The sequence below is a fragment of the Ostrea edulis genome, chromosome 3 (genome assembly GCF_947568905.1).
Source record: "Ostrea edulis chromosome 3, xbOstEdul1.1, whole genome shotgun sequence".
Lineage (NCBI taxonomy): Eukaryota > Metazoa > Mollusca > Bivalvia > Ostreida > Ostreidae > Ostrea > Ostrea edulis.
This window is the reverse complement of record NC_079166.1, coordinates 90,675,643-90,702,883: the sequence shown is the minus strand read 5'-3', so window position 1 is coordinate 90,702,883 and position 27,241 is coordinate 90,675,643. Positions and strand designations below refer to the sequence as shown.

General features: G+C 35.3%; 2 protein-coding genes across 2 annotated transcripts in view; one reads left to right on the top strand and one right to left on the bottom strand.

Moving 5' to 3' along the window:
- LOC130052998 (uncharacterized) overlaps positions 1–27,241 on the top strand; it is a 90,793-nt gene that overhangs the window by 14,996 nt on the left and 48,556 nt on the right. The window lies entirely within an intron of this gene.
- LOC125674294 (uncharacterized) overlaps positions 1–27,241 on the bottom strand; it is a 48,494-nt gene that overhangs the window by 2,717 nt on the left and 18,536 nt on the right. Inside the window, exons 3-19 of the mRNA XM_048911419.2 lie at positions 16,698–16,952; positions 15,403–15,540; positions 14,684–14,821; positions 12,956–12,970; positions 11,783–12,054; positions 11,608–11,694; positions 6,948–7,346; positions 4,647–4,732; positions 4,483–4,561; positions 3,012–3,188; positions 2,440–2,651; positions 2,012–2,279; positions 1,747–1,902; positions 1,491–1,659; positions 1,209–1,399; positions 655–894; positions 413–521 (exon numbers count right to left, since the gene is read on the bottom strand). Coding sequence (XP_048767376.2) covers positions 413–521; positions 655–894; positions 1,209–1,399; positions 1,491–1,659; positions 1,747–1,902; positions 2,012–2,279; positions 2,440–2,651; positions 3,012–3,188; positions 4,483–4,561; positions 4,647–4,732; positions 6,948–7,346; positions 11,608–11,694; positions 11,783–12,054; positions 12,956–12,970; positions 14,684–14,821; positions 15,403–15,540; positions 16,698–16,952 — 2,991 coding nt within the window. The remainder of the gene's footprint in view (positions 1–412; positions 522–654; positions 895–1,208; positions 1,400–1,490; positions 1,660–1,746; positions 1,903–2,011; positions 2,280–2,439; positions 2,652–3,011; positions 3,189–4,482; positions 4,562–4,646; positions 4,733–6,947; positions 7,347–11,607; positions 11,695–11,782; positions 12,055–12,955; positions 12,971–14,683; positions 14,822–15,402; positions 15,541–16,697; positions 16,953–27,241) is intronic.

The following is a 27,241-nucleotide window of genomic DNA, read 5'->3' as shown; positions in this document are numbered from 1 at the left end:
GACGAAACCAAATCCATGGCATTTGATACATGATATCCGTCCACAATGCTGTGTAATGTTGTCAGTTCGTACATGCTAATTTTCGAGGTTTGTCAAGATTCCACACAGCTGTAATTTCATGGGTGTTGTTACAATACATTGAGACAGTAAATAGAATATCAATTTAGCTTTAGTTTGATATCTTAGGGAGGATATTCACCCTCGGAATCAATGCAAATTGCGCCTTAACGTTTCAGGATTTCACAGGATATTCATTACATGGTGTACAGTGACATAGTATTTGAAATAAAGGTGAAAATTACACCCGGAATCGTAATGACAACAGTTGAAGTGGGTAATCAATAAAACAAACGATTGTACAGAACAAACAAAACCAAATCCGATCTACGACTTTGGCTCATGAAATACATACCATACGTCCAATCATATCTGTTTGTATCAGGGTCACACCGGTAGTAGGAGTCGTTACCACTGAATTCACCTTTCTGAATACAGCTCCCGTTGATGTAACAGTATCCATCCTAAAAATAATTAATTCCATGTGAATTTACAACGGAAACAATGTCTTAAAATAATTAATTCCACGTGAATTTACACCGAACACAAACTGAATACTTTGAATCATTTGACACCGAACTTTGATACATGACTGACCTGTAGAGTGAAATAGACACTTCCAGTGTCGTTGTTGAATATTTGACATTCCGACTGATAGACACACACATAATACATCTCTGAGAACTGGGTACCATCATTAGATATCTTGAATTCAAATGTCGTACTCCATGTGTTGGTCAGTGAATAATCAAGTCTACAATATCCTTCATACAAGGTTCTCTCCTCTAGGCTAACGGTGTAGGACTCTTGTGAAGAAATGTTCTTTGTTTCTGTTATCTATGGATTAAAGATAATGTAGCATAATTGTTACATTGTACATATAGCTTAATATCCTTTCCAGAATTGTTCATTTATTTATATATTCAAAATGGCACATACGTAATAGTTGATGCACTAAAGATCATTTAGGAATGAGGAATATTTATGGTGTCAACGGTTCTTCAGAACATTGTTGTTGCATATATTTATGAGATTAGTCACATATTTTGTCTCTCGAAAATCCCTTTAATTGTCATTTGTAATACCGAACAAGTCTGTTAACAAATTTAGATAGGATCTGAAAACATTTTAGAATTATTTTCTATTTCTACCTCTTGTCGATTTACGTAGCATGTAGTCCCCATGTTTTCCAAGAAATATTGGCCATACAGTGTAATATCATCGCACGCCTCCTCGGTTTTATCGCACAATCCATCGTCTGATATTTTGGTTATTGTCGGTGGGGAGAGAATATCAAACGAACAGTCGCTTCCACCGTAGCCATAGTTACACGTACAGTTTCCTAAAATGTAGGGAACATTTATTTTTTATAAACTATATATCTGATGATACTTAAAAATATGAGTATGTGAATTAAAACAGTTTCAACTTACCCCCAGAACAAATACCGTTACTGCTGCAATTATTTGGACATAAATTGATCATTATCTCTGAAAAGTTAGACTGTTCTTTTTTCAGAGTTGAATTCAGCAAAATATATGCCTGACATTGTCCGAGAGCAGTTTCAAGATGTATTTGTGTGAGGTTTTCCTCTCCAGTCATCTATAAAAAGAAGAAGATTTTATAAGTTGAAATGTCTTTACTCCACAACCATTGACCCCAATGTGTATTCAATATGCATAAACTTACAGACAAATCCAAAATGCAGTTTTCCACGCTTTCATTGCTAAAATTTGGCACTACTTCAAGACACGTTGCATAGAGCTGTGATTCTTCAAACGTTGTGTAGCATGTCTTCTGAGCATCTGCCACAGTTATGACCTGCCGCTTACTTCGCACGACTCGCTACAAGAATATTAATACCCGCATGTTGGATGAAAACATTGTTGTATATTCGCTACACATTAAACGATGAAGCAAACTTGCTTATTATACTATTGATATCAGTATATACCTGCATCTTAGTTTCTGACTGTTGTTCTCTTTTTTGGACATTATGAATGAATTCCAGGTCTCGTTTTTTCCTGGCGCTATTGTGTAAGATACATTGGTATTCCTTTCCTTTTACATCTGTTTCACAGTCTACATATTTCTTGTAACTACAATACGTTTTTCCGCGATCACATGTGCACAACTTTTGGAAGTAGGTTGACAAGGGAGCTAGGGTGTCATATACAGAATGTGAGTGAGACAGGAGATCATCAGCGCTGCCATCTGGTAATCTGGGGTACAACGTAAATTATGAATTAAAACTGCATATGTTTTAAACTCTTGTCATGGAAATATTTATTCGAGCTTACAATAAAAACTTGAGTAAAACGGATATGTTTTATGCAATAAAACCAGGAATATGATAAATGAATGCCTTTCTAAATTACACACTTCCATGATAAAGAGAAATCGTCCGGAGGACTAGAAGTGCTGATCGATCCATCCAAAAGACGAAGATCATTTGTTGTATCATCGTCCAAAAACCCACATAGTCCTGATGTTTTCTGTACATCAGCAACAGTTGGATAGACTTCAATGTTCATGTACCATGATCCAGAATCGTATAACATCACTTTGACGTAAGTCCCAGTTGGAAAAAGTATCTATATATAAGAATATATTCAATGAACCATGCATCCTTCAACCACGCATACCAAAAAAATTCAATTTGAACAAAAATGTCCATATTCTAATAACATATGGAATTAAGTTGTATGACACACTCTGATTATAAGAAAGAAATGTGTAGAAGTTTTATTTTTTTAGAAAGAAAGTAGTAAAGTTTTCCCCTGGTTTTGTTCTTTTTCACTGCTAACACAGGGTTATGCAAAAGTACATGCCATAACATTAGATATTGGAATACTTCACAGCAGCTTGATAGACTGTTTTATTAAATACTGAACATCAGCTATTTCAAAACCATTGTTAAATTTTGTTAAAGCTAAGACGGAATGAAAACTAACCTTAAATAGTTTATCTGTTTCTTTGATGACCTTCAGTGATTTGTCTTTACATATAGGGAAATTGATGTATCGTCTTGAGTCGCAGAAGTCCATTGTGAACACATCTTGACCTGATCTAGCTGCTACTGCACATGCACACCGTGGTGAGCCCCAACAATTAGCATGTCGTACCTGGACCTGGATAAAACACAGATGGACCATGTAAATACATTACTGATCCTTTGAATAATTGTGGCACCGGTTATTAAGCGGTGCTTACTTCTGAAAAGCATCTGATTTCACTCCTGGTATTTCCAAAAGTCTATGTTTGCCATGTTCCTGATTTGTCTAATATATTTTGATTTACGAAATCTATCATTCTCTATTATAAACACCTCATTATCATTGTATTATGATATTCACAGTATTTTCATATCTAGGTGCAGGACATAGTTATGAATATCATTAATTTTCTGTATTTGTCTTTCTCATTCACGTCTCAAATGATCGGTAATCAACTACGATTTCAGTCTTTGTGATCACATGACAGACTTCATTTGTTTAGATGTGATTTGTTTACAGATTCTGTGTTTCATATTTTTACAAAGAGTCTAGTAAAAAAAATATCCTTTCTTCGAAGGTGCCTTTCATGTTGCATAAACTTAGTTACTTGCAAACGAACGTATTTTGAATTATTCAATGCATTATGGTACACAATATTCGCCCCAGAATTTTCAAGGCTAGGAGACGGCCATGTTATAAGTTTGAAATGTATATATTGTGACAAAAGAGTTCCATACTCACCGCATCTAAAGACGATAGCAAAAACTGAAATAACAACTCCAGGCAGTGTATATTAAACTCGCCCATACCAAAAAAAAAAAAAACACCAGAGATCGTCTCTCTTTATTGGTATATTTGGGTACTTCGCTGTTAACTCTCGGGTCATGTATTACCTATGTTCAGATCCGATGAAATATGATTTTTTTATTCGTTTATATTTCGTTTTTCAAAAACAGCGATGCACGTTGCAGAGGGTGTTAAAGAGTATCCGTGTCGAGGTTCACAACCCCGGACAGGCAAATGTTTAGGAAAATAGCAAGTTCACTGGAAGTCATCGAGGAAACTCCGAAACTCTTCAATCCTAAACATATTTCAAACACGGGTTCGTTCAAAACCAGCATTTCGCAAATGCTATAGTTGTAACAATCTAATTTGCTGACTAACGATTATTAAGCCATTCAATTGACACACATAATTTGACTACGGATAACTCCGTTTACCTGATCAAAATATAGGGTTCACGATCGACAGGGTATGCTTACTCCTTTTGGGTACCTGATTCCACCTCTGGTATATCCAGGGTCTGTGTTTCCCCAACTCTTAGCATTGTATTCATTTTTGGAGTTACGAGATTAATCACTGTTCGAACTTCATTCTTATAATTGTATCAAAATTAGTATTTCTTTCAACGTCCACATTCAAAGCCTACCTCTTGTAGATGATCGCTGTTTTTGTAGAATGTGTATGTCTTCCCTGTAATGCATCCTGTTGCCTGGCATTCGAAGGGTCTGAAATAGCATAAAGTTCAATATTTATAATTCATACTACGTAACGATATTTGTTGACTTTGACATAATTTGAATGAATGCTCACAATCCATCAAAGGATGTTAAATGTGGATCGATATACGAGCTGCATCGCTTTCCCTTCCATGCTTCATTTGACTCCACGATATTGATCTAAAATAATGTTTATAGAGAAGCTTTTTTATTATCAAAATATTCATAACAAGATAACGAAGAAAGAGAAAGAAAGTTGCATACAAGCATTATGTGTCCAGGGGTCCGTGTTTCCCAACTATCTATTTTGTATTGCTTATTGGAGTTATGAGATTGATCACTGTTCGTTATCTTCCCCTTGCACCCAACATATTAAACGTATATTGAAAAACAAAAATAAAAAACACTCAATGAAATAAAGGATTCCAACGGTTCCAGTAGGTCTCAAGCATACACATACAAGGTGAAGATAACGAACAGTGATCAATCTCATAACTCCTACAAGCAATACAAAATAGAGAGTTGGGCAAACACGGACCCCTGAACACACCAGAGGTGGGATCAGATGCCTAGAAGGAGTATCTTTTCATATTTTAAAATCGATATCTACAAAACTTTCATCCTGAATAAAGTGTTCCAACTGCTTATAAAACTAACTACATCAACTGAAGGGAACTACACGTTGTGATCGATGAAAATATAAAATATATCACTGCATTTGTAAGATGTATTATAGGTCAAAATCACTGAATATCTAATATTTTGAATGTTAGCGAGTTAAGCTACACACTTGCTAAAGCTGATATTGCCGTATCAATTAAAAAATACCATTGTAAGGAAAATCATCTATTTTTATTAAGCTATAAAATTTTTAATTTTTTTCTACAAATCATTTGAACTTGATCACATCAAAAACTAATCAAGCTATTGCTACATGTTCATTTATTTTCGGAGTCGGAAAATAAATGCATAATTTAAAACATACATGGTAACGTGACATTGCAAACTGGAATAAATAAGTGATCAGTTACATAGCCATGCAATATCATTGAGGATTGTTACCAAAATGTGTTCAGCGATTAAAATGTGTCAAGCAGGAAATTTGGTAGATTGATTGATTGGCTGTATACTGTTCAACGCCCCATCTCGAGAATATTTCACTCATATGGAGACGTCATCATTGCCAGTGAGGGGCTGCACAACTTTGATCCATGTTCAGCGCTTATGGCCTTTCGTGGGGAATCTTTATCGTGCCACAGCTGCTGTGACGTGGGACCTCGGTTTTCCCGGTCTCATCCGAATGACCGCTTAATTTAGTCTCCTCTTACGACACACAAGGGGTACTGAGGTCATATTCTAACCCGGACCTCCACAGGCGAAACTTGGTAGAGAGGACTCTATTGGGCATTAGAGTGGGGATAACATTTAACGTAAAACTCATTATCTAATCTAACTACATCCTGGAAACGATAATCTCTACTCTCGTAATGATTCATATAACATTTTCTAGCGCTGTAGAACACCCACAGAAAAATCACCATTCTTCAAATCATTGCTTTGAACTAGCATTGAATAGACCGGTGCTTAGTTAAGCACTACATGATTTGTTGAAATGTTTAGAAATTCTTTTTTATAATGCATTTCATAACTCATCACGTTGTCAAAAATCGCATTATGATGATTTGGGTTGTACAATGCCCTCAGTACCCTTTGCATGCCATAAGAATCGACTAAACAGGACAGTCCTTTGGAATGTGACTAAAATCTGAGATCTCGTATCACAGCAGTATAGCCCAGTGTAGGCCTAAATTTTGCAGCTCCTCACCGGCAATGGTGGCGTCTCGATTTGAGTGCAATATTATCGAGTGACACAAAAAGCAATATGAAACCAACCAACTAACCTTGCTAATTTTTGTCTGTCAACATTGACAAAAATAGTCCACATAAACTTTAATTCATATATCACAAGGAATGACGGGTCTAAATATTTCTTTTAAAATATTTCTATTAGAGAACAAGGGTAATAAGGTCTAAAATTTGATACATAGTCACATACATTAAATCATCTTAAAACAGCACTTCATCTATCTGTAAGTTTGTCACAGAAATCATAAAGAATACCTTATAGTCAACTAGGACAGATTCAGAATGATTCACGCATGTGCCATTGCTCGTTTCAAAAACGTTCTTTGAGATATGTATATATTCGGAAGGCTCTGTAACCAATCGCCTCTGCTTGTATATAACATGTATAAGTTGGTGTACGTACATTTAATCAGATATGTAGGATCAGTGTGTTCTGTTTTGAAGTAACTCGTGAATACCGTGGTCCATTGATTGCAGCTTATTTCATGTACTGTTTAGACATATAATTTATCATGAACAGTATACTTACGTATACATCTGGAAGCACGACACCACCAAATATTCTAGCTCCATTGCCTGCTGGACTGTTTGTTTCTAGTCTTAGTACCAAGCGGCGATTATCAATATAGTATCCCTCCTCATCTGAGTTATAGACCGTCATTGTGTAGATTTTATACCAGTTTGTTGTATCGTCATACTTTTGTCTTTCATCGTACGTGTAGCTTGGTATTGTAATAGAACATTGGGCAAAGCCTCCATTAGCTCGACACTTGGCCTTGATATTGTCGTTCAGGAATGACAGCTGTATATTCAAAGGACTTGTGTTCTGTGTTCCCGTATCTAAGGTTTGGGAACCGAACGGGATAGTTGGACGTACCATGATGGTTGAATGGTCCTGTCTCTCAATCGTAAGCGTCTCATTCAAAACCTTAAAATAAAAATCACCATTAACAACAGCAAACAGGAACCCCAGCAAACTCCTTACTCACGCAGAAACCATCTATACTGAACACTGGTGGTCGGATGCGTATATGTTCATGAACAGTGATCCCCCGTTATAACGCCAACATTTGTACCTCAGCAATTTTGGCATTATAACGGGGTGGCATTATATTGAGGTAGGGGAAGGGGTATGTGTACAGCTGTCATACGAAATCAAACAAATTTTATCTACTACATCAATGTGCTTTGAATGTCTGGATAATCCCGGTGTCCAGGGGTCGTAAATGATTCGTAATGATAGGGGCATTTAATGATTTCCAGTTTTTGTTTTATATCCAACACGCTTAGATTTCGGTGTGTCCGCCATACTCAGATTTCAAAAACAATACTGCATATTTGAACTCAGTTGATTATGATTTATTGTCTGCTCCAAACGTTCATACCTGGAGGACTAACGGCGGATAATTACTTAAGCCTGCTCACTGAAAGTTTCCTGTTATTGATTGGCGATAATTAGCGAGTTTAATTATAACGGAAATTGACCAAATCGAACCTTTAAATAGGTTGGCGGATGGCGGTATGCGGGGATGGCGTTATAACGGGGTTTTACTTAGCGAGAAAAACAGGACTTTGAACTTTTTTGGCGATATGCGGGGATGGGATTATAACGGGGGGGGGGGGGGGGGGGGGGAGCAATATAGCGGATTGATCACTGTTCGTTATCTCCACCTTGCATGATACCGTAAAAACCTGGTGTCAAGCAATGTATCTTTGTTTGTAAGGGGTTTTATGTAGTTTAGGAATCCAGTATAGGTACGGTAACTCATATTCATTGGACACATTGACTGGGATATTAAATATGTCTAAAACTGAAGCATGGTTTTGAAGAATTTCATCTTTTGAAAGGGCAGTTGGAGTATAAGTACGATTACCAAAAGTGGAATTAATGCCAAGTTCGTTGAAAATACAGTTATATTAATGAGCCTTACAAACAAAGACAATGTTGTTACTAACTTTGTCTGCTGGACCCAAAATATAGTCCTCATGTAACCTATCTAATTCTTTTATCACTTCTGGTTTATTAAACACAGAAGGATAGATGGTACGTACTTTTGTTTCATATGTCGAATGCGGGATTTTAATATTCCTCTTATGCTTGTAACCCATTCGGACAATGTATCAAATTCTTCTTTTTCATATTTAGCCCATCGTCTGGCATAATACGAAGGACCGCCCCATTTAGTCGCCTCTTACGACACGCAATGGGTACTTAGGACCTATTCCGACCCGGATTTCCACGGGACTATATTTGTCGGACATACTGGATGTACACTTGAACTTAAAATAAGATGGAATACAGAACTGAATTCTTTTATGACGAAGAATGTTGCTTATGTTGAAGGCATCTATTCCTTTGATTGTAAATTTGAGATTAAGGAACTGGCGGCATGATTTGGTAGGAATAGCATACATGATCCGTGGTGGTTTAAAGAGCTTCCATAATCATAGAGTTCAGTCGATATCCAGGTGTTGAAAAATCCAAGTAAAATCCAAGTATAAACTAACTGTGGCTTCTTCAAATAGCGTGTGTAAAGCTCTCAATGGAACACAGTAACGTTTTGTACGAATGCAAGGTGAAGATAACGAACAGTGATCAATCTCATAACTCTTACAAGCAATACAAAATAGATAGTTGGGCAAACACGGACCCCTGGACACACCAGAGATGGGATCAGGTGCCTAAGAGAAGTAAGCATCCCCTGTTGACCGGTCACACCCGCCGTGAAGCCCCATTTCCTGATCAGGTAAACGGAGTTATCTGCAGTCAAAATTAGTGTGCGAAGAACGGCTTAACAATCGGAATGAAACACGTCAGACAGCATTTGACCCAATGCGAGGTTGTATTGACGAACTAGATCGTTATAACGACCATAGAATTTGCGAAATGCTGACTTCAATCGAGACTGTTGAAATCCCTGTACCATCAACTTGTTTGTCAGTAGCTTACTTCGATTTAAAAACTGACTATACCCAGAACAAGCTCTTGCATATCGAATCAGTTGAGAGATATAAACACCATATGCAGGTGATAATGGAATATTGCTACATAAATGTGGGAAGTTGACGATGGAGATGCTGAAATCATCCCGTTTGCCATACAGTTGAGTTGTCAGTTTGCCGTTGATGTCTAATTTCAATAAAATATCTAAGTATGAAGCAGAAGTGGACGACTCTGTGGTGTCCTTTATTTCGAGCTCACGGGGATATATCAAATCGACATATGAATGAAAGCTATCATTGTTAATAGACAAAACGTCATCGATATATCTAAAAGTCGAATTGAAGGTCACAGCGAGAGATTTTTTATTCTCACGTAGAAGTTTTTGAATAAATTCTGCTTCATATAAATATGAAAACAGGTCAGCTAACAAAGGAGCACAATTCGTGCCCATGGGAATTCCAACAGACTGTTGGAAGACCTGATCACCAAAGATCACGAAGATATTGTCAATGAGGAACTCTAGCATATTTTTTTATTTCAACTTCAGAGTATTTGTGCGTGGAATCAGAGTGGTGTTTAACAAAGTAAGTTTTTGAATGACTGATAACTAGATATGAATATTTCCGTTTTCCTTTTTTGTTGAAGAAGCAACTGTCTATGATGTCAAAAAGTCAAGTCTTTAATTTATCGTGAGGAATGGTCGTGTATAGTGTTGGAAAATCATAGGTTTTAATGCTATTGATTTGTGAAAAATTCTGTGATTTCAAGTTTACTAAAAGTTCTTTAGAATTTTTTAGAATCCACATTTGATTAACACCACTTCTGGCATATGTAGTCGCACAATAAGTTTGAAGTTTCTCCTCCATAGCTGTTAACATTTTCGTGAGGAACAAAGATAGGGGCTTGGTAGAGCACTTACTGGATCCAGCAATATGACGTGGACCCAATTTTCTGTTTACATAAGGTAAGAGTGAATTAAACGTGACATGATTTATACTTGGTATTTCATATGAACTATGTCCATGACTGCGTTTCCGTCTTTGAGTTTGGGGAAAGAGGTCCATCACATTCACTTTATTTCCTTGTGGACTACTATAAACAAATAGGGGATACAGGCTTCAAGAAGGACTCACCAGTTATATAAAATTTTACAGAGAGAATTGTGTGAATATCTTGTCAAGCGTATGTCCTACTTTTTTGTCTCATCGACATGAAAGGTAATCAGCTAAGGTACGCCGGTTGAATAAATGTATAAAATCTGATTTGATTGAGGTTTTTATTTTTATTTTGTTTGTTTTTTTGGGGGGGGGGGGTTGGGGGTTGGGGGGGGGTGTTGCATTTGTTTTTGATTTGTGTGTGTGTGGTTTGTTTTTTTTTCCATTTACTCTTAGGCAATTCCGCGATATATCTATAAGTGCCGTTTGATATCATCATACAGATAAAAACCTATACTACCTACGTTCTTTTGAAACAAAATGTTACATTGCAATATGCAAACACGCATAATAGCTTTCAAAACTTTAATAAGTTTCTCCATTTGTCTTGGAAATAATTTGAATAATTTAAGATATTCATGCATGAATACGATGTTATCTACCGCAATTAGTATATCCACTTATTTCTCAATGAATGTGAACTAATATATCTTTTAAAATTATAATGTCTAAAAACCTACGGGATATTAAACATTTTCCTTGTACAATTGTGGAAATGTACATTATATAAATTATGAAATGTTGAGCAAATGTTCCGCGTATAGTAAGTTTTTAAATCGAGGTAAGCTACTGATAAAGAAGTTGATGGTAAAAGGGTTTTAAGAGTCTCGATTGAAGTCAGCATGTCGCAAATTCTATGGTCGTTATAACGATCTAGTTCGTCAATACAACCTATCATTGGGTCAAATGCTGTGTGACGTGTTTGAAACCGATTGTTAAGCCGTTCTTGGCACGCTAATTTTGACTGCGGATAACTCCGTTTACCTGATCAGGAAATGGGGCTCACGGCGGGTGTGACCGGTCAACAGGGGATGCTTACTCCTCCTGGGCACCTAATCCCACCTCTGGTGTGTCCAGGGGTCCGTGTTTGCCCAACTATCTATTTTGTATTGCCTATAGGAGTTATGAGATTGATCACTGTTCGTTATCTTCACCTTGCATATGACACACGTAAACAAGTTGCCTAAAACTTAAAATCTTACTTCAAATGTAGACTTACTCTTGTAGTGCATTTAGCGCTGTGTACGAACCTCTATTCCAGCGAAGAAAAGAGTGCTCCCTTTGGTAACACATGGTAGTTTATCCTCTGATTTTGTTAGTCCCACGATACATTGTATCTATAAAGAAAAAATCGTAGGATTAAAGGGATATCTCCGTGAAATACATCGCTAAATGTAGTTTGCATATCCAAAGTAATTTGCATACCCAGATACCAATCTTTTTCCCGGCATTGTGGAGATCATCAGCAGAGAGTATTGCGTTCTGTAGGGATGTCTTGTCAACATTCTGACTTTTAATCAGAATGTTGTTGTCGACGTTCCAGGTTATGTGGTACAATAGCGTATCATCAGCAGCAGGTGTAAAGGAGCAAATCAGATTGACCTGTGGATCATACTGTGTTATAGGTCCTGCAACAGCTGTTGTCCAAGACACGTTATGAAAGGAAACTTGAATGTTCTCCACCAACTTTTCCACACCTGTTAATTGTACAAAGGAAACGCGGTGCATCTGGAACTATCGGTAATTAATCATCATGAATAGCATTTTCTTATATGCATTGGAGCAAGTGTTTGTAGAAAAATGGTTTGAAGAAATCTAAGCAATATCAATTTACAATATATCAATGTGTAATGACCTTTTTACAAATATACAGAAAACAACTTATTAAATTCAATTTAGGAGCATAGATTTATAGATTGAGACCGTCTGCGGTGAAACAATTTGATGTTAAATGTGTTTCAACACTCTTGTTTAGTCAAACTATTGTACATATTATGGTCGTTATGATCGTTCAATTTGCAAATGCAACCTGTCAATGGGACGAATGCAATTTATGGTTTTCTACCAATTCTTAGACTTTTGTTTACATACTGATTTTCACAACGGATTACCTCCTTTAGCTTGTCAAGATATACTATGGTTTGTCAACAAGGGGTGCTTACTCCTCGAAACAGCTGATCCCATCTATGGTTTGACTTGAGGTTTTCCCTCCTCCTAATTTTGTATTTTTAATGGATTCATGAAAATATTCGCTATTCATTATATTCACTTACATTCAGAAAAGAAGAAAAAAACATCTTATATACATGAATGCTGTCTTATCTGGGTATAGTATGCAAGGTGAAGATAACGACCAGTGATACATAACGCTCAGCTGTTGATTTTGAAATATTGTAATTATTGTCAAAGATATCATTTTTCATCTGGAACTCCTTTATAAAGGTCTGGTTATCTGACACACAGTGACCTTGTTGCAGAAATGCATAGATATATTCAACAAGCAATGTAAATTCTTATACAGTCCAGCGTTAAAAAAAATTAAAATATGATATTATAATTACGTCCCAACGTGTATTTACAAATCACTTGTTTACTTACAATCACTGTCTAGATCTGAAATATAGAAGTAGAAAAATGTCACTAAAATTAAATATCTGGATAAATGGCAATATTTCAATCTGGTACATGATGAGTATGTAAAAGACCTTTATCGGATCAATAATTCATCGTGTCTGTGATGCGATGCTAAATGTATATCTATTTTAGTTATTCTAAAGTTAGGGATCAAAAACATGCCTAATATTGTATTACACGGCTATATCTTCATATTTAACAATCATGTTCACAAATTCAAACATCATTTGGCTTTGGTGAGTACGACATGTTAACAGTCTGACATATTGCTATTATTTTGAATTTGTACGTCGTAAATTGTCGTGCAACTCCTGATCAAACATATTATTCTTATAAATAGACCATGTCACCTTTGTTTTGTGTTGCATTTCCTTTATGCCTGTGAGGACCTGTTACCCTGAGAAAAACGCTCAAGAATGCTAAAATGTCTAATTTCTGAATACGTCATGTATATATATATATATATATATATATATATATATATATATATATATAATCCAAATAGAAAGAGTTGATATCACACAGTCAAAATAATTCAATAAAAAAGCAGGAAAATATACAGTTCCAAAATATATTTAAATCTAGTGATTTAAATATATTTTGGAACTGCATATTTTCCTGCTTTTTTATTGAATTATATATATATATATATATATATATATATATTATGATTTGCCCATTAATCTACCTGATCGATCTCTATCAAAATAACTGATGTTAAATCGTTATGACTTTAGTTTTGTATGTCAATGTTAGCCAACTGGGGAAATAGTCAAACCTGGTACTGAACGAGTTCTGATTGGTTATTTTGTCAATTTAGCCTATATGTATCTTTAATATTCTATTTTTAACGAAATGATAAAATGTGTATTTAAAGCGTTTCATAAGCAGCTCAAAAATAAATGCACAGCTTCACCGTAGACTTGGGTATAACACATATAGAAGCATGACAGTAATTTGCAGTATTGACTGAGTCGATTATAAACAAATTTCATCACGTCTTTAATAAACTATACAATTGATCCCCAGCGTGTTTTTCCATTAGAATATAGTGTTTCGTGTCGACTTGAAAGGTTATCTCAATGTCAATGTTTTATCCAGATATAGAATGCAGTAAGTCACCATATATCATTCGTAAATATCAATATATATTTAGTCTTATATTGATTACACATAAAATGACATGTACATATTTAATGCTAAAAAGGACTCGTAATTTCCCCGGAGAGTTTAATTCTATGATAAAATCACAATGTATTGGATTGGTATCATCATACGTTACATACTTGTACATCTATGTATTAGTTATTTGTCATTTACATCAAAACATCAAATCAATGGCGATGGCAAAGGCCTAACTTTGTAATACTTTGAAATGCGTTGTTCATCTCATGTGAGACTATCGCTCGTCCAAGATTTTTTTCCCCTAGAAGCTTGTATAAGCATATGAAATGAACTAAAATGACCAATGACACGAAAAATATTGAACTGTCAAATTTTCGGGACGACCTTTTCCTTCTTCAGGACGATAAAATATTTATATGGAAATGAAAACTTAATAAAATACTAAGGCTAAACTACAAAATTTGATAACAAACACAACGTGTATATATTGAAATGATCGAATGTATAATGGTACAATACAAAAGTCTAATTAGAACGAGCGTATGTATGTTCTAGATTTTTTCTGACCTTCATCGCATTTATCGCCTCGAGCTCCGACGTCACATCCGTTCGGACAACTTCCGTTCACGTGATTACATTGTATCCCATCGCTACAGTTACCACAGTTCTGTTTACACTCCAGGCCGTATTTCTTATTATCACAGACTGTAAGACACAGTAAATCATGTTGGAAATCTAAACTAGTATTATGTGTAATTATAAGATACACATGTATATTATGTTATACCTACACTGAGAACCTGTAATAGTCAATAGTTACAATCAATTTACAATAACATCAAATTCTGACTGAGGAAAATATCATAATTGTAAGCAAGTAAATCATTTACATTAGTGGCATGTGTAGATATACATATATGTACATGTATGGATATCAAAATTAATTTACATCAGAACAATTAAACGTAACGATTTTTTTGGGTTCCAAAATCTTAAGATATGTATTTATATATTGTGTATGCATAACGTTTTATTACATATACGGTTTTTTTCTCGATGAATATAATATATTTTGAAATATCGGAGTTTGTTCCCGACCATTTTCATTACTGTAATCTAAAATTACATTTATATCGAAAATATTGATATTTACTAAACTATAAACAATCTCAAATATAATTTACAATTGAACAATTGCTTTAAAGTTGGTTTTATTTTTGCTATTACTACACATGATACACGTTAGTTCTTGAAACATGTTTAGAAATAAAAATCACAAGACTCACGTTGATCGCAGAAAGACCCTTTATATCCCGGAATACACCCCAGACAGGTTCCAGTCACAATGTCACAGTGTCTCTCCTGACAATTCTGAGGACACGGTATATCACAGTTCTCTCCATAAACGCCTGGTGTTGGACAACCTGCATTTCATCGATGAATTCATTTCGTAAAAGAGTATATGTAATACTTCACGAATATTTTTTTCCAAATCACATTCAATAAAAAATAAATAAAAGAAAAAACAAGTGGCATATGTCAGCGAAATTTATCTAATGCGAAATTCCACACAAAAAGAGTTTATGTATATAGATAAAAGCTCGAATGTATGTAATAAGATACTGATAAGTCAATTCAGTTCATGGGGGTCAATTTTCGAGAATGTTCGAACCTTTACACCTCAAAACATGTGATGTAATTTCTGTACATTTAAACAAAATGTAAATCGTACACTTCATTGTGGTTAGAAATTCGTGAGATAGGATTAAAGATGAAATCCATGAATATTGGTTGGTTGTTCACTGTTTAACGTCCCGCTCAATAATTTTTCTTTAATATGTAGACGCCAACATTGCCAGTAAAAGGCTAAAAATGTAGGTCTATGCTCGTCTTCACAGCCTTTAAGCAGGGACATATCTCTATTCATCTGCCGTGACACTGGACATCGTTATTGTGATCTCATCCAAATGACCACCCTGTATAGTCGCCTCTTACTACAAACAAGGGGTACTGAGGATCTATCACTACCCGGGTCCTTACGGGACCACGATAATTGAGTCCCACAAAATATAATGATTCAACAGTTCTCCAAGGTGTATCAGAAAACGTTTATTTATTCCTTCTGATGAAAAGAAATATTATAATAAACCTAAAGGAATGTATGATGTACAAATGGATATTAATAGAATGTTTTTTTTTAATATAAAAATTCAGGAAAATCAGCAACACGCGATTTTACAATACGTTAGTGTTTGCATTGATTAAATAAGTATAACTGTCTCCCATTTTCCAACCCCAATGAAAATATGGATATGTACAAATTGACTAAAACGTTTGAGAAAACTAGCAGTACGAGAGAATGAAAGCGTTATCATATCCACAGGTGCGGCCTTTTCGATGGGATCACAAAATCCATGATCCCGTGTCACAAGAGGAAAATCCCTTTTGCTCAAACGCGGTAGGCCTAAATTGTTCAGCCCTTCACCGGCAGTAGTGACGTCTCCATATGAGTGAGCGGGACGTTAAACAATATACAACCAACCAAGTAACCAAAACAGTGAAATGCATAACTTATGTTTACCGTAAACTTCAAATTCACAGAGCTCGTTGTGTGCGGACGAAGAATATTCAGGAGGATAAGTGACGCCTTGGAGTCTCTCGATGTAATAAATGACGTAACGTCCATGATTTAGACATGTTATGTTTGTCGGGTTCGGTATTGTGGCTCTGGTGTACACCGTGTCTTTAAAACACAGTACCCCGTCATCTTTATTAGTTGTGTTCGATATATATACCGAGAAACCAAGGAATCGAGTGGTGTACGCATTATCGAAATCTGAAAAATATTTAAAATAAACCAAGTATGAAGGGTGAAAAATTAGACTTTATAATTTAGGATATCAAAGTGTCTCCTCTAAACTAGAGATGGCGCGTTTTATGTAGGATGTACATGTATCTTTCAAAGTCTTTTAATACACTGAAGAAGAAAAACAAGGTTTATAAATAAATCTATGCAGTATAGAAGTTCGTCAATGATGTGTTTTATCCTTTTTAATCTAGCTATGTATCAAAAATTTCAACACACTTTCAATGGTTCCAAAAAGAACATTTGCATTTAAACTAGTTTTTAGTATTTGATCTACCCCGATGACGTGGCAAACTTTTTATAGGGAGTACAGCGTACTGCGAGCTCTAATGACTAAAGCGTGTGAAAAAGTCAGAACTGAAGCTGTACATTGATGTAGAAAAAAAAATGCTACAACCCGTCATCACAAATGGCGGATACCTCACATATTAACATCTCCTTGATATTAAATTACATCGTCAACTTTCCATATAATACATTATCACCTGCATATGGTGTTTATATCTTTCAACTGATTCGATACGCAAGAGATTGTTCTGCTTATGGTCAGTTTTTGAATCGAAGCAGGCTACTGACAAACAAGTTGATGGTGCAGTCTCATGTAAAGTCAGCATTTCGCAAATTTTATGGTCATTTTAACGCTCACGGTGGGTATGACCGGTTGACAGGAGATGCTTACTCCTCCTATGTACCTGCTCCCACCTCTGGTATATACAGGGGTTCGTGTTTGCCGAACTCTCTATTTTGTATTGCTTATAGGAGTTATGAGATTGATTTCACCTTTCCTGTATGAACTTACGTCGATCATCTCATTCTAGCCTTGCCATCTCCTATATAATGCAGTGCCTCTCATTAGGCAGGTGGGTACTGTCGCAAAACAATAGATATGTGTTGTTTGGACGTCGCACCTTGTAATACAAATGAAGCAGTGCCGGACCTTTAGAAGTTGAAAGGTGAATTAAGCATGCGCGCATATTATGACGATGAAAATGGATGTACATGACTGTATTCTCTAAATCTTAACTTTCTCCGCCGATGTTCTTTTGCTGAAATGCTACACATGCCGACAATTTCCCACTTCCGATGCTGAAATGAGGGATCTTTATTTCGTATTTGTTGCTTTTTGAAGTGAAAGAATGGATTTTTGTGATTTTCAACGATTCATGAAATGTTCATCATGAATTGACCCTCCTTCCTTTTATTTGTATCGCGAATTATATGATCTTTATAACAATATATAGTTTCCCAATGCAACCCATCATTGGTTCAAATGCTGTCTTACAAGTTTGATACTCGATATATTGCCAACTTTTGATTAAAACGAATTGGGCGATAAAGAGGGGTGACAATATAACGAATTCCCCATTGCCGACCGAGCAATCGAAAGAAATTCAATACCATAAAGTTATCTTGTTTCTATTCTGTATAAACGTTAATTATCTTGAGTTCAATTCTGCAATTAGTAATAATTAAACCGGCCACCTGAACACCTTGTCCAGCCTGTCATATTTCATTGCACCTCTATCAAAGTACAGTTGTGTGATTGCTGATGGTGTTAGGCCATTGACATTATTATCGAGGGTAAACCCTATACAATTTAACCATTTGTTTGTGAAAATCAGCGGTATATCGCATTATGCGGGGTTGGCATTATAACGGGGTGTTAACATGAGAGGAAATCCGTTCTTTAGGATTGTCAGGCAATAAGCGTGGTGGCATTATAACGGGGGCAATATATTGAGGGAGCACGTGCACTTTACCTAATTTCCCAGTATTCCAGGCGCGGGTTCGAATCCCACTCGCGCTGGTAAGTGAGAAAGTTTCCCAGTTTACTTTCAGAAGGTCGGTGGTCTCTTCCCAGATACATTGTATCTGCCTTCTCTCTTCCACCAATAAAAAACTGGGCACCACCAGATAAATGAAAAATTGTTGAGTGTGTCGGAAAATATCAATCAATCAATTTAAGTATAGATGCCAGTAGCTGCAATAATGTAGCCCTGTCTGATTTTTTATTATTATTATTATTTTTATCTATTTTTAGGGAGAGGGCTACAACTCCTTAGGATCTCCGTAATGGTGCAAATGCGGCAGTGATTCACTCCCGCAACATTTGCTCTCATTCTAAACATTTCCTGACTTTCTTTACGTAAATATAATGATATTCTATGTTTCTTAGTCAATATATAAATTTAAAACCTGCAACTAAAGATTTGTGTGACTCTATTCTACCGTTTTCAACAATTTCGATAAATTTCAATTTCTCGATTCATATTTGTGCGCCATGTTTGATGTACTGAAGTTTCAACTTCCGATTGTCAAGTCATTTGCATATGCCATATAAGGTAGTATTTACACCAATGGACAAGTATGGAGGCGAAAGCTATTTCGTCGGTATTGAAAAGGTTTGAATTTAATATCAAGTTAAAAACCGAACAGCAGAGTGTAAATTCTTTCTGCAACAATATGATTTTTTTTTTTTTTTTTTTTTTTTTTTGTCAAAGTGACTCGAGTAACTACATTTTCGCGCTGATTGTCAATGTTTAGGTTTTTCATTAGATCCACCTACGAGATCTCGCGATAACAAGCATGGCGGAGCAGACAAAGAATTTTGCATGTTGTACATTATATTTAATGAAAAACACCTTTATTAGACATGCACGACCACAAAGTTGGTACTCCTTTTGGTGTAAACAACATTTGGGACTAATACACAGAGTTTATTATCGGTTATTCATAAAATTATTTTGCACCATTACGGAGATCCTATGGAATTATAGCCATATCCCGAAAACGTCAGAATAAAAAAAAATTGGATAGGGCTACTGACTCCTGGGTCGAGGCCCCTGCTGGTGGACTGTTAGTCCCCGAGGGTCTCTACAGCCCAGTAGCTAAGTACTTCGTTACTAGCTTGAAAATACGGATGTATATTTAATTGCTGTTATAAAATTTAGAAATTCATTTCAAAATTAAGGATTATCTCCCTCATGCATAGCTCTTATCCTTGGACGAATTTGGCTCCACTTTTTGGCACGCTGTTTTTGGCTATATTTAGCTCTAAAACTTCATAGTTATTTCGGATTTCAAACATTTCGGTTGAGCATCACTGAAGAGACATTATTTGTCGAAATGCGCATGTGGTGCATCAAAATTGGTACCGTATATAAGTTTTACATTATTGCAGCTAAGATACCAGTATCGCCGTATCTGACATTTGCACTGACGTCATGAGGTCTCCAAAAGGGATATCTACAAAGTGTTTTAAGGATTTCTGAAAAAGAACATTTATTTTAATATGATGCCTCAGGTTTAGATGTAGAACGTTCACCCCGCATGCGGAAGGTCAGGGTTCGAATCCAGGCCGCGACAGACCTAAATCGTTCAAAAGAGGTAGTGACAGTTCCATCGCCAAACGCTCGTCATCAGGTGTGAATATCACGTGTCATCGGAGATGATCTTAAGGTATTCAATGTGTAATGACCATATTTCATATCTAATAAATGGATGGTGGAATATTTGTAATCATGGTATCATTTTGAAGGGTTCATCAAATAAAAATAACCCACGGTAGGAATTTTCTAAATTTTGTTTACTGCTTGATATATTTCACCTAGAATTTAACATTGAAGTATATGGGAAAAGCATCTTTTATTACAATATTTTAAAAACAAATTATATATTCATACTAATCTCTTGGTAGAAAGTTACATACACTTTCTTTTTATGAAAATATGAAATAAAATTAATCATTGACCATACACATTTTTAGAAAATTAGATTTTTCTTATTTTTACAAAGGGCAGACAACTCTTCCAAAAAGTCTTAAGTGCAAAAAGGTCAGCTTCTAATCATTTACCAGTCATCTGAATTTCATCCGCTTCACTTCCATCATTATTTAACAATAAAGTTTTATGTTGATCTAAATCCTTCAAAATTGTTCATTATCCTTTCATTATACATGGAATACCTTAAAAACGGATATCCCGTATCACAGTAGTTGTGGCACGCTAAAGAACCCTCACTGTTCAATGGCCGTAAGCGCCAAACACAGGTCTTGATGACGTCTCCATATGAGAGAAGAATTCTCGAGAGGGACGTTAAACAAGATACAATCAATCAATAAAAACAGCGGTTAGTGAATATATATTCGAACCTTCAGCTAAAATAAACATTGATATTTGAATGGAGGCGTAATTGCCGTATGGAATCACCCGATGGTTATGGTGTGGAATTGCGGTGTGTGCGTGTGGAAGTGGAGGAGGGGGGGGGGGGGGGGTTACGCATATTGACTTATCCAATGAGATTCTCTTTGTAAAATATTATGTAGATAAATTTGTCTGTGCCGGGAAGTATTTATTTTTCTTCTTCGCTGTTCGTTCTATTCATTCTTTCATAATATTTTTCATGTGTAAGTGTCTAAAGTGGGAACGTGTTTTAAAGCCATGCCAGCGTGCTGTAATCATTTCACAATCCATAATAGTCACAATTATACTCGATATTGGCCATTGCCTTAGATTCTTTATCTATGAATAAGGTTAATATCCGAGTACCTCTCCTAAAACGTGGTTGACGAGGGAGAATAATTTCCTTAGTGTATCAATTTAAAATACCAATGCAATGAATACAATTTTCAATTTTGTTGCACATGAGTGTGCATGACATACAGGAGAGATCGTTTTGAGTTGTAAATCTGTACATTAGCTATGTGTTCGAACAGAGGTCAATGATGGGTCACTGTTAAAAATATATTCTGCGTTGGTCAGCTTCTCAACAAATGGCCAGCACGGTTTATATCCAATGAAATGATTTTGACCTAAGGTTAACTATATGTATAAATTATGTACAATAGGTGGTGAGCTGTAAAAATGAAAAAAAAAACGTATATGAACACGAACAGGAAATAGCCAATGTTAGATCAGGTCAAGAGGTCAATGGTTCGAATGCATCAATAATCTAAAAATAAAATGTAACAATATACAAGAACTGTCAGGTAAATCTGAATGTGCAATGAATGAATTGAAAGTTTCGAATGAAATTATTAAATTGCTTTCAATTATAAATTAAAGATTTATGTTAACGGTGCATATTTTTGAGACGTTACAAAAAAAGAATTTTGAAAACAGATCAGAGATGCGATCGTGTATATAGAACCCGCTTCTGTGGAAAGTTAGTCGGTGGTATTTGTACCTGGCTAACTCTCGCTCTTTCTCTCTCTCTCTCTCTCTCTCTCTCTCTCTCTCTCTCTCTGTATATATATATCAGGGTATCTTATTAATGTGGTATTATCTTTTAGGGGTATATTGCATTATATTCTGTTACTAATAAATCGGCGAACCTGAAACAATTTCAAATATAAAACTACACGACCACTAAATCAACAACAGTTGCATACAATATTTATGAAAGATGTCGAAGGTTATCGAGAGAGAAAAATATGAATTGTCTTACAGCAAACTCATTATTTCCTTAATTAGGAAGCAGCATTATGGTAACAGCGATTTTTTATGCACATCATGCATGTAGTGTACTGTAGATGTATATACGCCATCTGGAGTAAACTAGGAACGCTGTAACTGTTTAGCAACCAATATGATCACTACCAGTATACTATGTTAATAAACACAGTTCTAAAACCAGACATGTACATGACATACTGGCTTTCTATATTGTTTTAGTAGCCTATATTTTGAAGACAGACTAACAAAGAACAAGAGCCACGAATACCCAAATATGACCCTGTAATTTTGAGTAAAATAAAGTATCTTCATTCCAAAATTCCATCATGGTATGACTTTCTTCTTTATAAATCCAGTGGGTTTTAATTTTTCGCGAAAATGCACGCATATTGAAATTACAACATGCGGAACCGATAACAGTTGTGTTATTTTTGTAAAAGTTGATAATTTCCAACAATATGCACCAAAATGCGCCAGGCCTCGATCCAATAAATATTAATGAATTGTAAATTAGTATATTAAATATTGCATAGAAGTTGAGAGTTGTTGTTTTTTTTTTTTTTTTTTTGGATCGAGGCCTGGGGGATATGTGAATTTTTACTTTTCATGTTCTGCAAATAACCGGAATTTCACATTCCATGCATGAAATCTGAATATTTTTCAATCTCTATAGGTTTAATACAAATTGTAATATTTAAATATTATAGTTGGGGATTGCTCCATTGTCTTTTTACGAAAGCAGAGATTATTCAAAGTTAATAAAATATGATTATTTCAAACAATATTATTAAAATAAAATCGGAGCCGCGCCATCGTCGGAATCGGGCTATGTACATTGATCGATTTTGCCCCAAAATTTCAAATAGATTATGTGCTCAATTTATGAACCTGGATATATATGCAACCATGTTAGGAATAGTTACAAAAACCTTGCACTAGTTAAATAGTTTTAGGAATTTGAACAAACAATTACGAAGTTAAGTCCTCCAATCCACTCCAGATGAGATCCACCCATCGTCTGCGCCTTTACTTCCACACATTTTCTTTCTACGCTATCACACTGTATATATATTTTAATTATCTGAAGATCGTTGAATTTAATGAATATCTGGCTTCACATGATTCATCTCCTTACATTCAGTTTTCTTGGCACTGATGAACATGATGAAATCGTTATCCCAGTACACAAAAAAAAAAAAGACTTGGAGTTGGATGGCTAACTCGATAAGTTACGTAGATGTGAAGATATAGATCTAATAATAAATAGATTTCTAAAGTTATCATACAAACTATGGGTAACATACAAACATTAGGCGTCCACATAACATTACAAAGGATAAACTGTAAGCTACAAGTCTCTGAGCTACAACATTCGTTCGGTTGTTTACATGCCAACCGATTTGGACATACATGTACGTCATCGGGTACCGTTATATTTCGACACACAGGTATTCCGGTCCATTGCATATTTCATTCAAAAGAAATCAATATATAGAAATTCATACATGTACAAATATGAATACGAAAAATATATCTAGTAATATGGATCTTGTTTTGCTAGTAAATGAAATTCATTGACAGAGTTACATTACTAGATCTAATTAGCAAAATACAAGGCAGTTAATAAAACAAGAGGCCCAAGGGCCTAGAATCGCTCTTCTGATAAATTGTACAACCCCACCATTTCTATTCTTAGCCTCTTAGTATTCTAAATCTTTAGTTAAATCCTAAGAATTCAAAAAAAGTAGGTCAATGTGACCTACTTTTTGGTTTACACATTTTGAGAAACCAAGAAATATCAACTGACAAAGTTTGATGATTTTAAGCCAACTAGTATCTGAATATTGAAATATAGCTGTCAAATTCCAATCGTAGGTCATGGTGACCTACTTTTTGGTCAGCGAACTCCGAACATGCAAGACCCATCAACTGACAAAGTTTGATGACTGTAGGTCAAATAGTATCTGAAATATATAAATATAGCCGTCAAATTCCAAAAGTAGGTCAAGGTGACCTACCTTTTCGTCAACACCCTTCAAACATGCAAGACCCAACAACTGACAAAGTTTGATGACTGTAGGTCAAATAGTATCTGAATTATATAAATATAGCCGTCCAATTCCAAAAGTAGGTCAAGGTGACCTACTTTTTGGTCGACACCCTTTGAACATGCAAGACGCATCAACTGACTAAGTTTGATGTTTGTAGCTCAAATAGTATCTGAAATATATAAATATAGCCGTCCAATTCCAAAAGTAGGTCAAGTTGACCTACTTTTTGGTTGAAACCCTTCAAACATGCAAGACCCAGCAACTGACAAAGTCTGATGACTGTAGGTCAAATAGTATCTGAAATATATAAATATAGCCGTCCAATTCCAAAAGTATGTCAAGGTGACCTACTTTTTGGTCGAAACCCTTCGAACATGCAAGACCCATCAACTGACAAAGTTTGATGACTGTAGGTCAATTAGTGACTGAAATATATAAATATAACTGTCAAATGCCAAAAGTAGGTCACAGTGACCTACTTTTTGGTCGATACACTTCGAAGACTCAAGATGCATCAACTGACAAAGTTTGATGATTGTAGGTCAAATAGTGTCTGAAATATAGTAATTTAGCTCTCAAATACCAAAAGTAGGTCACGGTGACCTACTTTTTGGTCGACACAAACCGAAGACTGAAGACGCATCAACTGACAAAGTTTGATGATCCTAGGTTTTACAGTGCCCAAAATATGCATCTAAAATTGAAAATGTGAAATTTGAATATCTGCAAAATTCAAAAAGTAGGTCACTGTGACCTACTTTTTTTATAAATATGTTTCAAGGCCTCAAGATGCATCAACTTACAAGATTTGATGATTCTAAACCTCTCGGTATTTGAAATAATAACTTAAAATATATCTATAAATGATAAGCCATAAAATTCAGAAAGTAGGTCGCGGTGACCTATTTTTCAGTTGACGCATTTTAAGGTCCCATGATCCACCAACTGACAAGTTTTGATGATCATAGGCTTCAAAGTGTTCAAGATATGCATCAAAATTAATTTTAAGATAAATACCTGCAAAATTCAAAAAGTAAGTCACCGTGACCTACTTTTGAGACAACTTGACACAAGGTCCTAAGATGCATCAACTTTCAAAATTTGATGATCCTAGTCCTTATAATGACTAAAATATCAAAGATTTAAGGAAATATAAATTTAGGTCAACTTTGAAGTGACCTTGAGACCACGCCCTTTGCCCCAGGGTAATGCCTTGAACAATTTTTAATCTACAACATATCCTCATTCTTATGTGTAAGTTTGGTGATAATCTGCCCACTGGTTCTTGAGAAGAAGATTTTTTAGCAACCACTACTTTTGTTTGTATTTTCCTGATTATCTCCCCTTGTTAAAGGGTCACATCCCTCTATTTAGTATGTATGAAAGCCCTTGGGCCAATGATACCCTGTAACAAATTTGAAAAAAATTGGCCAAGGGGTTCTTGAGTTATAGCCCTTTTTCTAAAAAGTTTACGCACTTCGCACACCGCACACCGCACAAATGGCCATAGCATTAGCTCTTTGAGCCTTTGGCTCAGAAGAGCTAAAAAGGGATAATAATACTAAATAATTCGTAAATGAAAAACAAGAGTAAAAAGAATGTTACCGAAAATAGTGTATATTTAATTGTTTCAATTATGTTTATCATTTAAAATTCAGTCTCGTCAGCAAATATGCAAAATCATAACTCTTATAACAAAATTAAAAAATGACAAATGGAGAAAAAAGATATTAATACTGATTAAAATAGAAGTGAACATATAAATGGCACTCGTTCCTAAAGTAAAAGTTGATGCATGTATTCTTAAATTTTTTTTTACCCAATATGATTAAGCAAAATATTACTAGGCATTATAAAAGGAAGAATTGAACACATTATTAACCACACTTTAGTTTGAGTATTTATAATATGGAGAAAGTGTCTGATAATGGAAAAGGGTTTCCATCATGCATTTTATGTAAGAAAAGAACTAAACCTAATGCCAATAATAAATGTGAAAGTGTTAAAATAAGCAAATTTTCATGGTGGGTGCCAAACTACAAATGTGTTAATTCACCGTGAAGTTAACCTCTTGATTGATAAAATTCTTATTTCTATTTATGTGAAAATTACGTTCTACTGGTAACCCCGCTTAATTTCGTTTGCACAGTGACACTTTACCAAAGATATGGGTGGAGGGAGTTTGATTCTATTACGTAACAGTATCAAAATAAGATTTTTTTTAAATAAATGAATTAAATTTCATAAATGTTATGGAATTACATGTATAATGATGATAAGGGATTTTGAAATACACACAGGTTTATATCATTGTAATAAATGATCCGGATAGGAAACTAAATAAATAATATTAAATGAATGGAACATATTTTACCTGATTATGAGATCACGTGAAAAATGTTCTCAGCCAAATGTGAAATAAATTATCTCCATATGACTAAACTAAATGTTCTTGTGTTATTCTGTACATGCACGGTTACTTTTGTAACAGTTTCCCTATTAGCCCCCCCCCCCCCCCCCCCCCCCCACCACCACCACCACACACACACACACACACCATAAATGTAAGTATGGCAAAACACAAAATTTTATGCAACAATTGAAATGGGTGTGCAAAAAATACAAGTGTGAAACATAGGATTAAAATGTTTACTCACTGTCCAAAGTTATACATGTAGCAACAAGTGTCTTAAGGATGTACGGGACTGACGATTTTGAAATTACCGCGCAACTCCGAATGACGTAAATAAATCCT